Source organism: Ursus arctos, unplaced genomic scaffold (assembly GCF_023065955.2).
Source record: "Ursus arctos isolate Adak ecotype North America unplaced genomic scaffold, UrsArc2.0 scaffold_10, whole genome shotgun sequence".
Lineage (NCBI taxonomy): Eukaryota > Metazoa > Chordata > Mammalia > Carnivora > Ursidae > Ursus > Ursus arctos.
The window spans coordinates 53,921,773-53,936,231 of NW_026622764.1; the positions used below are offsets into that span (position 1 = coordinate 53,921,773).

The window sequence follows — 14,459 nt, forward strand, 5'->3', positions numbered from 1 at the left end:
ACAAAATATCTTCCAAGAAATACATACATAAAAAATGGGTAAGCATTAATAGAATGGATCACTTCATTATCTGATCTCTTCCTATATACCCTACCTTTTTTTCTCTGGTCAAAGGAAAAAGCACTGGCTGCAGGAAGAAGAGCAGGAAGGTTAAAATTTTAGGCAATAAGGGACTTGAATACATAAGCCCTTCCACCAAGATAACGTACTAACATCCTGATATTAAACTGATGGGTGTCAAAGTATCTCTATTACCATGCTGGTATTAATGGTTAACATTTTGGCGGCATGGCTAAGCTTTTAAGTTCCTTATACTTTAAGGCACTGTATATCATAACCGATTTAGCATTTACTTTATAATTTGTATAAAATATAAAACTGTATAAAATATACTAAGACAGGAAACACTTGGCTAGATTATAATTCAATTTTATTACCTGAAGAAGTACTTCGACTGGGTTCTCCACGCTTTAACTGATCAATCCTAGATTTTCTCTCTCCTGTGATTTCCAGACTTTTTGTTTTCTCTCTATCTCTTGAGCCACTATGCAGTACTCTCTTTCGACCACTCTGGTCATCTCCACTTCGATGGGCAGAATCGTTGGATGGGGAACGGAGACGACCAGATGTATGACTACGATTACTCCGATTGCTCCCAAGGCTGCTACTCCTCTTTTGATCCACTGGCTTGCGATGTGGTGCGTCTTCTATAGTAACGTGAGGTGCCTCTACTTTCTCCGCTCGTGTTCTATGGCATTTTCTATGTGAGTCTTCACTGGCGGTGCTGGTGGGCATGGCAGAGGAGGCGATGGCGGCGGTAGATGTGCTGAAGGTGGCGGACGTGGCAAGAGCAGCAGGGGCAGTGGTACCGGCAGCAGTGGCCGCAGGAGGAGGGGGAGGAGGAAGAGAAGACGGAGAAGGAGTCCTTCCGGGAGTCGCAGCCGTGGCGGTGTGCTCCGCTTCTGCCCCCTCCGCACGGTCAGGCACATCCTCATCGGACCAGTCACTGAACGCGGTATCTTCTTTTTTCTGAGAATCCTCTAGACTGCCATCCTTACCATTGGAAATTTCAACCAGTTCCTCTTTGGTTGTTATAGGGGGAGTCCGTGGGCCTCTCTTCTTCTTATTCTGCAGGGCTGCTTCTTCATCAGAAATATCAGAATCACCTTTGGATTTTTTACGTTTTTTTTCAATACTTTTCTTCTTCTGTCCTTTTTTCGGTGAAAATACTTGACCATCTTCAGATGCTGTCTCTGTGTTACCCCTCTCTATCCCAACATCATCCTCTTTCTTTTTCTTAATAGGCTTCTTTTGAATTTTTGCTTTTTTCTTGTTCTCATCGTGAGCCCGATCAGATGTGTCTCGATCATCAGACGGGTGGTGTCCTATCATGTCTTGTGCACGAGTTCTTGAGCTTTCCATGATTTCTGTCTGTTCTCTCTGCTTATCTACAGAAGAGACTTTCTCTTTGAGCTCTTGCTCTTCATAGCGCCTTGAACTCTCTTTTCTTTCTAGTTTACGATCTTCCTCTTTCCATCTACCCTGCCTGTCTTCTGTAAGGTGTGATGGACTGAGAGAACGAGACTCTTGAGGTCGTACAACCTGGCTCAAGAGTCTATGTTTTTCATCTATACAAAAAGATGAAAGTAATCACACTTTCACCAGGTAAACAACATGGCATGTTACACAGAAATAATAATAACCCAACCTCTCACTTTCCATTTTAAAACTTTAAAAATGGCAATAATTTCACTCAAAACATGGCTTTATTACAAATAATAGGAGATGACAGTGCCAGTACGATAAAGTCACTGTATTTCTAGCATATACTTTAGTCACATGAGATATTCAGAGGCAGCAGAGCAAGAAAAATTTTAAATCTACTTCATCATTTTCTACTAATGCCAAAGAACGGTCTCATGGTTATAAAGGAACGTGGATATAAAAACACAGAAAACAGATTCTGCTTACTTTTATCATCTCCGCTGTTGTACGCATCACTGTCGGGGGAATGTTCTCGCCGGCGCTTAGGTGACTGACGAGGGCTAGGACTCCCTTCATTTCTATACCGTTTCCTAAGTTGGACAAATATAATTTATAAACTTCCAGAGGATGAAAAAGCGATTTACTAGTTCTTAGTATTATTTAACTAGAATATAAAATTGTAAGAGCAATATTGTCAGAGCTATATCATACAAAAGGTATTCAGCGTCTTTAATAAAATTCTTCACTTCATTTGTTAACACACAATTATGGACTTAAAGTACACAGCAACAGATCTTTCTTTGTTAAATCACCAGATTTAACTACTACAAGATGGTAACATACAACAGAGGCATTAATATATTGATGCACCCTCTACTAAAACTTATTAATTTTACATTTTTATGCTAAAGAAATACTTTATGTTGGGGAGCCAACTGAGAAAATTTAGTACTTGCTTTGGAGTCAAAAAGACATGAATTTAAATTAGTTATATCATAAGCCCAGTGCCAGTCATGTTGTGGGTATACTGGAAAAATTGTTTCCTTCCCTCTTCTAAGAATTAAGTCACTTGCTTCGTGTCAAGTTAATAAAATAATTCATATGTTCACTGTATTTCTTGTTAAACATTAAAGGACTAGTCATTTATATCTCTGGTATTTAAATTATTCTAGTATTTTCCTATTTTTTCATTAAATTTTGGTCACTTTTTAAAAAATTAACATTGTTTATAAATACTATAGTCAAAAGTGGCAAAAATACTGCATCACACCTACCTCCTTGACAGCTCATTTACACAGACGAGTAAACAGGTGGAAAAGAGATTAGTATGACAACTTGCAGGCCCAGCTCAAACAATTCCCTAGCCAAAGCTCTTCATCATTAGGCCATCTAGCTCTCCACTCTTTGAATCTGGGCTTGCCCAACTGACTTGTTATGACAAGGGGGTGTGGTCAAAGAACACAGTGTAAGTTTGGAAAGTCAGGACTCAAGAGGAAACACAACTTCTGCTTTTGCCCTCTGGGTATGTTTCCATCATTATATGTACAGTTTAGACTACCTGGAGTTGAAAGTTCACGTGGAGGAGAAAAGAGATGCCCTAACCAACAGCCAGTGCCAAATGCCAGACATAAAAGCGGGGCCATTTTTGGGTCATCCAGACCCAGCTAAACTGCTGGACAGAATGGACACATGAGTAATTCCAAGTAAGAGCAGCAGAACCGCTCTGCTGAGCCCAGCCAATAGTGCTAATCTACAGAATTATGAGCAGATAAACGGTGGTTGTTTTAAACTACTAACTTTTTGTGTGGTTTGATACACAGCAATAGATAATTGATATACCAGAATAAATAATTAAAATATACAAAATAGAACTTTAACTTCAAGGAAATAGCTACAGAAACAAAATTAAGAGTAAAATACATAGTATGGCAATTCAGCAAATAAAACCTTCTACATAATAGGAGTTAAAACAGTTCTGGATAAATTCAACTACTGAGATGACAATATAATTGATAAAAATATCTCAGACAGCTAGTTATTGTTATAGAGCTTTTTGACTCCCAAGTTTCTGGGGTCCTTGTAATGTTTGGATTGTCCAGTTACAAAGAACCAGAATAAACTCTGCCACTGTAAGCAGAGATCAGAATCATGGAAAAATAAAATCAAAGCACAGGACTGGATAATGATAAAAAACAAAGATTTCAGAATTTTAATCTTAGCTTAAGGAGGTCAGAGAAGAGAAATAATATGTATTGTGTGCCTACATGTGTTAATGACAGTATCTGAATTTTATGTTAATGTAAGATTTTTTTTTAAACGTGGGGAAAGGGAAGCCAGTGGGTGAACTACAGAAAACCCTGGCTGCAGACTGAAGGGAAGTCAAGACCTAACAGAAGAAGGCTCCACTTCTGTGCTATGTTCTTTGTCCATAACCATAATCTACAATAGCAATGATGAAAAAAGAAACTTTAAGCAGGGAGCTACAGTCACCATGATTCAAATGAGGTGGAGGCAGAAGCAAAGGAATTGAATATATAAATTATTTCCACAGTTTGTTTTAGCAAACTTAAAAAAAAAGGCAGTTAATTACAATGAAAATGGCTTTATGTCCATAAAACTGCAAAATTGACCAATGAGTCCAAAATTCTCATGGCTATAGTGATTGACTTAGCTCCCTTGTCTACTCCTCAACTAATGAGAGCCCAAACATACAGAGAGGGCTGTGAAGATGATCAGCATATGCCTGGGCCATCTTAGCCATCATGTGGAGAAAACCTTTCTGAGACTGGAACTCACATAGAAGAAAACAATGGAGAGATGGAGAGAGAGCATTCCCAATACTTCGTATGAAAGTCTGAATACAGTCACATCAGAACAAATGAACACCAACCATGGACTTCCCAGTACCTGAGCAAATAAATTCTTTTTGGCTTAAAAAAAAAAAAAAAAAAAAAAAAAAAAGAAGGGAAAACAAGAAAGAAAAAGAAACTGTCCTCAGATATTTGAAATAATAAGAATACACCTTTGGATCCTAGTAACATACTATAATTCCACAGCTCAAGAGAGGACAACTCCTCTCATCATCTTCTAACCATGCAGGGGTTGTAGGGCTTCCTTCAGTTTTAAGACACTGTGAATGCTTCTGGCGCTGAGGCTAGTGAATCCAGACTTGTAAGAACACAAAACTCAGGAAGGATTACCAGGAATAGCACAGGCAATATCTCTTGGTGACTGGTCAACTCCATTAACTAGTTGTAAAGTGGATATGATGAGATATAAGTTTATTGGTTCTATCACTTTTAGCTGGATTCCTTAACAAGCCTACAGAAGTTGAATAAGCCAGTATGTCATCAAAAATGGCACGGTAAACAAGAATGATTAATCATATCCATGGCTACAGAAATAGAATGAGAAAGTGTTTTTTGTTCCTAGACAATTCAAAAGACTTTAAACACCAAATATATATAACAAAATACAGGAAAATGTAGAGAGGAGAAAGAACTATCAGGACATTAAGGGCACACTACAAAGCATTAAATGAAACTTTTTGAACACTTTACTGAAATGTAACTTCAAAAAACTGATTCATTCTCATTCTTACTTTGACTTTCTCTCATCATGTCCATCTCTGGGATTCCGGTCTTCTCTGGTATCTTCCCGCTTTTCTCGGCGGTCATCTCGTCCTTTGTCTTTGTCTTCCCAATCCCTCTGACGCTCCCGTTCTTTATCCCTTTCTCTCGCTCTCTCTCGTTCCCGCTCTCGCTCTCGTTCCCTCTCCCGCTCTCGCTCTCTCTCTCGCTCCCGCTCTTCTCTCTCTCTCTCCCGCTCTTTTTCCCTATCTCGCTCCCTCTCTCTCTCCCTCTCTCGATCATGGTCACGATCGCGCTCTCTTTCACGGTCCCTCTCTTTTTCTCTTTCTCTCTCCCGCTCCCTAGCGCGCTCTCTTTCCAGCTCTCTTTCCTTCTCTCTTTCCCGATCCCGCTCACGCTCCCTCTCCCTCTCACGCTCTCTGTCTCGCTCTCGCTCCCTCTCTCTTTCTCTAGCCCTTTCATCTCTTCTATCCTCCACTCTGTCTACTCTTCGTTCCTCTCTTCTTTCATCACGCTCAAGCTCGTCATTCCTTCCCTGATGTCGAATTGGTGAGCTTGGTCTTTGATCTACAATGAAAATCAAGTTTTGTCAGTGATTAATTTGACAGATAACCTATTGGTAAGACAGTACGGCAAATCTTAAACTTTATCTGTGTATAGGGTCACACTGGCAGCAAATATAAGTCAGGTACTATATTTACTTTTAAGTTAATCATCCAAATAATCACCCCTAGATGTTTACAAAAAAATTTTTTAAAGGTAAGCTTTATTTGCCCTCTTACTAGCATGTTTTCTGCTCCCCACCAACCCCCCTCCCGCCTCCCACTGATCCACCTTTGATCTTTCTCTGCATGCTCCCTACCCTACCTCCAGCCCACTGCTCCAACCCCACTTTCTGCCATCTCTACCCTTCACCTCTGATCTTCTCTGTCCCCCCAGCAGGACCTGAGAACACTGGTGGCAAAGGATAGGGGCAGCAGGAGGTGTAGAACATAGGAGCTGAAGGAAAAAAAAAATTTCCCTCGTAAGTCACACCTCTAATTTCAGGCCAAAATATATATACATCAAAGTGCAGCTATTATGTGAGGAAAATCTAGGAGAACAAAACACCTGTCAATAATTGTTGCTGCAATATCAATTTATCATAAACTAGACTATCAAGGGTACTGATGCTTAGCAATTTTGAAGTAATCAAATGTAAAGTGTTTCATATTAGTGATATTTATAAGTTTTAATTAATCATATAACATCACTCAGATGAAGAGCTGTTTTCTTAAAAATGTTAACTGATAATCTCATCACATTTTATATAAATATGTTTTTTTCAATACATGAATCATATAAACATAGAGAAAATGAATACATGCTGCCCATATGCCCAGTTGAGCAGGAAATTAGTCTGGGACCAAAAAAATGTATAAGAAAATGGCATTAACTTTACCACAGAGCTAGCCATTTTTGAAAGTAGTTCCCTGTGGTAGGATCTAGGCTACTGTGTGATGTTTCTATTTTTGTATTATGTAATAATGTTTATGGGTTAGTCATAAAGGTCATACTACAATATGGTCAACAGGTTTTCAAGTGGAATATCTAACATCAACTTATTAAGCAGAATAACTTCAGGATATTTCCAGGGAAGGAAATACAGTAATTTGAATTTCCTATCTCATCACAGATGAAAAAGGCAAGACTTTTGCATATTTACTCTTTAGCAGTTACATAGCGATACAAAAGTTCATAGAATTTTAAAGCTAAAACAAAACCAAACCTTGTCCAGCCCCTTGTTTCTTAAAAACACAGAAATTATGGTCCAGAAGATGACCGGCCAAAGCCACAGAGATGGCAGATTTATTAGGACTTCAGGACTAGAAGTCAATTCTCTTAAATCCTTTTTTACACTTGCTGAAACCAATTTAATTTAAAATGGTTATTGTCCACTTTTGATTCCCCAAATGCTACATATTTATGGTCTTAGATTGTTTGAGTTCCTGGTTTAGGAGTCATGCTAATGTCACAATGATTACAAAACAACCTGAAATTCAATACTGCAACTTGTAGTAATTCATACTTGAAATTTCTGATTACAGCAATGTCAGGGAATAAGCTATTTTACTCACTCTTTTTTTTTGACAGATAAAAATTCTATTTTCCCCAACCAAAAAGACAATGTCTCTTACTTCAAAGAAAATGGAGAGGATATAACAACATCACTTTAATGTGTTTAAACTATTTTTTCTATCTTTTCCCCAAAATAAGTTCTTCAAAGATGCTCTTCTCTTCATGTTATTTCCTTATGTTACTGAATGACATACCCATTCATGAAAGCTGGAAACCTCTGAGTTATCCATCAGTTTCACTCTCAAAATATTCCTTTATTCTATTTCCTCTCTCTATCCCTACAGTTAATATTATTAACAGACTCTGATTGCCTCTTCTTAGATGTTCTGTGTCATCAACAGTATAACTGGTTGGTATCCTTGTCTCCAGTCCTTCACCAGACTTATACTTTTTCCAAGAAAACTCTATTTTTTTTCCAGTTGCTTAAAAGCAGTTGCCCTGTAGGCAGTGAAAAGGAAACTGAATTAAAAAATTTAGCCTGGTTTATTAGGCTATTTAGAACCTGGCCTATAGTCTCTCATCAACCCTTTTTCCCAGTTTTTTTCCTTCCCTACCAATTATGGCATATCTCTACTCCCAAGACCACAATTCATTACTATTCCAAAGTATATATTTCTTTTAGTCCTGCATGGCTGCACGTGCTATACCTTCTCCCTGCAAAGTGTTTCTTCCACTGTTCCTTCTAGCAAACTCTTTAGGGAAGCTTTCCTGATCTCAGAACTCTGCTCCTCTCATAGAACTTCATACAGTAGTAGCATTCATCACACTCCAATTGTCTCTGTGTACCCTAATCAGCCTGTGAAGAACTAAAGGGAAGACTGAAATTCCTGAGCACAGAACAAGGTGCCTGGGCACATCTCTACCCTCAACCTCTATCCATCTTCCTATTGCTCACCATGCTCGGGTCACACTGGTCTTCTTCCAAACTCTAGGACATATTATTTCCTATCTCAGGGAATTGGCAATACTCTACCCTCTGCATGGAATGTTTTTACCCTCAATCTTTGCAATGCTAGCTTCTTCTCTTGCATTTATGCTTCTGTATAAATGTCATCTCCTCAAATTTTGCATACATAATCTATCTTAAGTAGGTCCCTCTCTTATCCTTTATTTCTATCTGGGCACGTTCTTTGTTCCTTGATTGCACTCAATAGTCATTTCTCTTTTTGGGTGTAAGGGGAAGAAGTATCTTCCCTCCCATTAAGATCGATAAGCACAAGAACTACTGTACTTCAAGAACCTAGCAAAGTGCATGAGCACTCAGTAAACACTGTGGAATGTATCAGTAACCTCAAATATATAGTCCTATTTCAATCATACAACTGATATTTATTGAAGTAGTTATATTAAAGTAAAACAAAAAGAGGACAGAACTTGCAGTCAGAAGATCTGAGTTTGAATTCCAGCTCTGGAACTTACTTCTCTCTAATAGTGGAAAAATCACTAACCTTCTCCTAGTCCAACTCTCCTAAGTTATGAAATGTGAATTCTCTTGTCATACCTACACTCACAGGGATATTATAAAGATAAAAGGATTTTAAAGGATATTTCATATATAGTCCCAAACTTAATAACTTTTACAATATTAATATCTTTTACAATATTAAGTCTGGGAATATATAAAAAGCAACTATCAAAGTTCCCAGAAACTTAATACATGTATGGTTGAGAACTAAATATAAGACTAAAACCAAATGTTACTACTGAATTCAGGAATAAGATGAAAAAACCTGAGCTAGGATATTCAACTAGGGGGGGAAAAGTGAGAAAAGAGGTTTTAAAAAAGCATAGCATTATGAGGACATAGTGTTAGATTAAGGAGAGGTGAATCAGCGTTAGGGAAGATATATCAACACACAACACATAAACTCCAGCCTTATCTGTAACTAAGGAAATCATACACACCTTTTAACCCAAATGCATTAGGCTTACCCTAACAAATTCAACCAAGTCTGATCTCATCTATACTCCCAAAGTACATGGTGTCTTAGCTACTTCCTTCTCTCATTACTGTCCATATTAACATACACTATTACCTTTGTGATTCAGCCTACTATGAAACATATTCAATTTCCTACTCAATCAAGTTTCATACTATATTAATCTCAGCATTATAGCAAACCTTACTTCAGTAACCAGCCAAAGTTAGTAAGACCATCATAAGATCTTAAAGAGTTTAAAGGCCCTAATACATATGGACAATAAAAGCTTCTTGAAGAAAGTACTTATAAACCCTTCTTCAATGACTTTGAATAATCCTGCTTCAAAATTGATTTAAGAGAGTAAATCAAATAGGGCAGAATCTAATACAGTAACCAAAAATGTTTAGCTTAAGATACACAAGAATATAAAATTAGCAAAAGCAAGTACTGCAAACTCTCAAGAAGGAACATGCATAAAATGTTTCCTCAAACCACCCCCAACCCAACCATCATCAATTTTTTTCCTTTGTTTTTCTGACAGCCCTTACAAGACCCTGTTTATTATCACGGCTAGCGAGTGAGTGGCCAGGATACTCAGGTGAGAAAGTATCTCCTGAATCAGAAATGCCTAGAATAGGCACCCAAGCATCTACATTCTTTAAAGGATTGTAAGCTTATTTGGTTAAGGTGAGAGACATAAGGTAGGGCACCTAGGTTCCTGTGGTACGCAAGTACTTACTACACCTCAGTACCCACTCTTTTGCCAAATACGTACTCTGGCAGCTAGCTATTTACATACTCTCTCTTAAATTTAGTAAACAAGATTTTATGAGTAAACAGAATATTTTCAAATGGGTCAACAAGCGAAAAGCTTAAAAGATGTATTAAAAAGTAAATTGATAATGGTTTTTAAAAGACAATTCCCCCAATCACTATTGGCCATTATTGAATAACATGCGATTTGACAAACCTCTCTCTCTGTTGTCACGACGGTCTCTCTCTCCATGTCTTCTCTCAAAGGAAGAATCCCTTGCTTGGTCTCTGTTGTCTCTTTCAGGATATCTGTCTCTTTCAGGATAGCTACTTCGAGTTTCCCAGCTGTCATGATAGTTGCTACTACTACTGTGACTATCAATTTGAGAACCTCTTGTGCCTCGACTTCCTAAACAAAGGATATTCACACAAATGTTTAAACACATACACTTTATTAAACAAGTTTCATCAGTCATAATCTTCCTTCCCAAAAAAACATACAGATAAAGAAGGTGTGCTAGTGTTTCAAAGTATGGTTATCATTGTCGAAAAGAATATTAAATGTTGGATCAGAACACGCAAGTTGTCTAATGACTTGGGTAAGCTAAGTCCCAGTTTTTTTCTATCAATAAAAAGTCTTAATGGAATCATAAACTAAAAGACTCATTTCAGTTAACCCAAAACCCAACAAAACAAAGAATGAAAACTATCTGTTCATATTAAATTCACAGAAATATCATTAAAATAAGGAAAAAGTGGATATATATTATTGCTTTGATTACAATTTATAGCAAAAACATTCCAATACAGAACGAAGGTACTTTGTTGACAGTAAGTGGTGCCTGAAAATTTTCATTAAAAAATGTGGGAAATGAATGTTCATAGTAGCTTTATTTGTAAAAGCTAAAACCTGGAAAGTACCCAAATGTCTTTCAATGGTGAATGGTTAAACTGTGGTATCTCCGGACCATGGAATACTACAAGGAACAAACTATTAATACATGTAACAACTTGGATGAACCTCAAGGAAATTATGCTGAAGGAAAGAGCCAATCTCAATAGGATATATACAGCATGATTCCATTACCTAACATTTGTGAAATAACAATTATAAGATGGAGGACATATTAGTGGTTGCCAGGGGTTAGGGACAAAAGAGGAGATTTGAATACAGCTACAAAGGGGTAATACAGGGAGTCTTGTGATACACAGCTGAGTATCTTCATTGTGGTAATGGTAATGCAAGCTACACAGCCACTACTGGAAAACAGTACAGAGGTTCCTCAAAAAAAAAAAATGAAAAATAGAACCACATATGATCCAGTAATCCCACTTTTTGGTGTATATCCAAAGGAATTGAAATCAGGATCTGGAAGAGATATCTCATGTTCACTGCAGCATTATTTACAATAGCCAAGACACGGAAGCAACTTAAATAGCCTCTGGTAGACAAATGGAAAAGAAAATGTGGTATATAAATATAATGGAATATTATTCATCCTTAAAAAAAAAAAAAGGAAATCCTGCCACTTGAGACAACATAGATGAACCTGGAGGACATCACGCTGAGTGAGATAGGTCACACACAGAAAGACAAATAGTACATGGTACCACTTATATGTGGAATCTAAAAGAGTCAAACTCTTATTAGAGAGTAGAATGTTAATAGCCAAGGGCTGGAGGTAGAAGGAAACGGAGAGGTATTAGTCAAAGGGTACAAAGTTTCAGTTGTATAAGATGATTAGAGTTCTACAGTAAGGCATAGTGCCTACAGTTAGTAATACTGTACTGGAAAGTCAAAAATCTGATAAGAGGGTAGATGTTATATTAAGTGTGCTCATTAGACACATATAAAATAGTAAAGAGAGAGCAAAAGGAAACTTTTGCAGGCAATGGATATGTAAATGGCATAGATAGCAGAGATGGATTCATGAGCATATACTTATCTCCAAGCTCATCATGTTGAATACATTAAATGTATAGAAGCTGCATGTGCCGCTTTTTGTATGTCAATCACTTCTCAATAAAGTGGTTTAAAAAAATGCAGAGCTACACACACACTCACATACACACTCTATACATAATAGGCTTTGAGCATTCAAAGAATTAGAGAAGAATTCTAAATACTGTTAACAATGTATTTTAATGGTCAAAATATCTGTATAATTAAAGACCACAAGGAAGAAATCTAAAACATTTTTTAAAAACTAGAAATGAGCTACATATAACGTTTAGGAATGAATAAGTTAAGTCATCAAGGAATGAATAAGTTAAGTAGCAGCTTAGATGCTACTAAGAGATAATAAGTAAAAAAAAAAAAAAAAAAAAGATATGTCTGAGGATATACCCAGGAAACAAAAGAGAGAGATGAAAAATCTGAAAGTTAAGAATCAAAGAAGATACAATAAGATTCAACATATGCCTAACATATGTCTAACCTATGCTGTTTAGAGTCACATTTGAAACAAAAAGATACAGCAAGGCTAAAAGGATGAAAAAAGATACTTATCAAATATTAACCAAAAGAAATGTTAATAAAATAACCTTCAAGAAAAAAAAGCACTATTAGGGATAAAGAGGGTCATTCTGCAATGATAAGAGGAATAATTTGCCTTATGTATACCCAACAGCAAAGTCTTAAAATATTCAAAGCAAAAATTGATCAAATTATATGAAATCGACAAATTCACAATGACAGAGGAAGATTTAACTCACTTCTCTGTAATATCAGAAAAGGCAGACTAAAAATAATTTTAGATTTGAAACCATGGTTAACAAGCTTGATCTGAGACACCCTTTGCATCCAACAATTAAAGAACATTTATATAAATTTCTGAGCCACAGCCAAGTCTTAACAAATACAAATGCCAAAGAGTTGACTTTAAAGTCTTCTCTGACAACAATTAAAATTAAGGAAGGGGATTTATTTTAAAAAGTTATGACTGGAAATTTAAAATCCTATTTCTACCTAATTCATGAGTCGAGGAAGAAATTATATTAAAACTTACAAAGTGTTTAGAATGGTTACTAATACAATTACCACACATTTCATAACAAAGTAAAACCTAAGAGTAGGAATTAATAGAACAAAAGAGATACAAAAGAATATAAACCAAAGATTAATTGTTTGAAAAGACTCAAAACAGACAAATCTCTGGCAAGACTGAGCAAGAAAAATAAGGGAATATAATTACAGATATAATAGAGATTTAAAAAAAATTTTTGGAACATCTTTGTATCAAAAATTTGAAAACAAATTTCCTAGAAAACTAACTTACCACACTGCTTTAAGAAAAAACCCAAATCTATAACTTAAAATAATCTAAATCTATAACTCTTATGAGAAACTCAATTGGTAGTAAAAGCTATAACCATCAGAAAAATAAGAAACAAGGTTTAACAGACAATGTTGTTAAATTGTCAAATAATAGATAACTGATCATATACAAATTGTTCCAGAGGAAAAAAGGAAGCGACACTACCCATTTTGTATGTCTAGTATAACTTTGATCCCCAAACCAAACAAAAACAACATAAAAAATGAACTATGCAGTGGCATCCTAGAACCAGTTCACACTGGCTTGAAAGAGCCAATTGTGCGCATCTCAGCTCATGTCAGTAGCACAGAATCTGCTATGGCAAGAGTATTTATACCACGGAAATTGGCAAAAGCTAAAAGTCGGGACTTATGGTAGAGTCCATTGTTAAATATTTACCATCATGCCACTAATTATATGTAATCTCAACTGAAAACACAGATGTTTAATTCAACATCAAATGTTAACCTAATCTAGAACTTTAAAAAAGTGAAAAAATTCCATTTATCTTAAAAATGTGAGGATAAGCTCTGAATTTTAAATAAATACATAACGTAAGTAAAAAGGTTAAAGAGACCAACTGTGACCTTCTCAAGATACAGAAAAAATGGTCAGGAGAGAGCTGTTAACTAAGTTGGGGAATTAGGGGACATCTGTAACACAATAAAAAAAAATCTGCTAAAAATCTACAAGCACCATGCTTAATGGTAAAATGCCAACAATCACACTTTAAAATCTGAAACAGAGCAAAGAAGCCCATTATACCACTTATATTCAACACTATATTGAAAGATGATCAGCAGGTTATCGACAGTAAATAAACAATAATCAGAAAAGAGCCAAATCTGTTACCAGACATAAATGTTTAAGAGAATCTAATTAGATCTACAAAAATACAGCAACATAGCAATGTAAGATTAATATACAAATATCAATTATCGTTTCCATACACCAACAGTGAGCGGTAGAAAATAAAATACTTTAAAAAGATATTATTTAGTGATACCCAGTTATTCACTGAAGCACTGTTCGAAAACAAAGACCGGAATACCTACACATCTATCAATATACGATAGTAGTCTTCCCTATCTGTGGCTTCACCTTCTGTGATTTCAGTTACCCACAGTCAACTGGGGTCCAGAAGCAGATGATCCTCCTTCCTACATATCATCAGAAGGTTAATGGTAGCCTAATGTTACGTCACAATGCCTACATCATTCACTTTGCTTTCATCTCATCACGTAGGCATTCTATCATCTCACTTCATCATAAGG

The 14,459-nt window shown here is 36.4% G+C and overlaps 1 protein-coding gene across 13 annotated transcripts in view; it reads right to left on the bottom strand.

Moving 5' to 3' along the window:
- ZC3H13 (zinc finger CCCH-type containing 13) overlaps window positions 1-14,459 on the bottom strand; it is a 104,109-nt gene that overhangs the window by 15,989 nt on the left and 73,661 nt on the right. For 4 of the 13 annotated variants that reach the window (XM_048215586.2, XM_048215588.2, XM_048215587.2 and 1 more), the window contains 5 exons: window positions 10,086-10,277; window positions 5,991-6,074; window positions 5,087-5,642; window positions 1,972-2,075; window positions 438-1,628 (listed from right to left, as the gene is read on the bottom strand). In XM_048215586.2, coding sequence (XP_048071543.1) covers window positions 438-1,628; window positions 1,972-2,075; window positions 5,087-5,642; window positions 5,991-6,074; window positions 10,086-10,277 — 2,127 coding nt within the window. The remainder of the gene's footprint in view (window positions 1-437; window positions 1,629-1,971; window positions 2,076-5,086; window positions 5,643-5,990; window positions 6,075-10,085; window positions 10,278-14,459) is intronic. The other 9 variants (XM_048215590.2, XM_048215591.2, XM_048215589.2 and 6 more) reach the window with 4 other exon arrangements.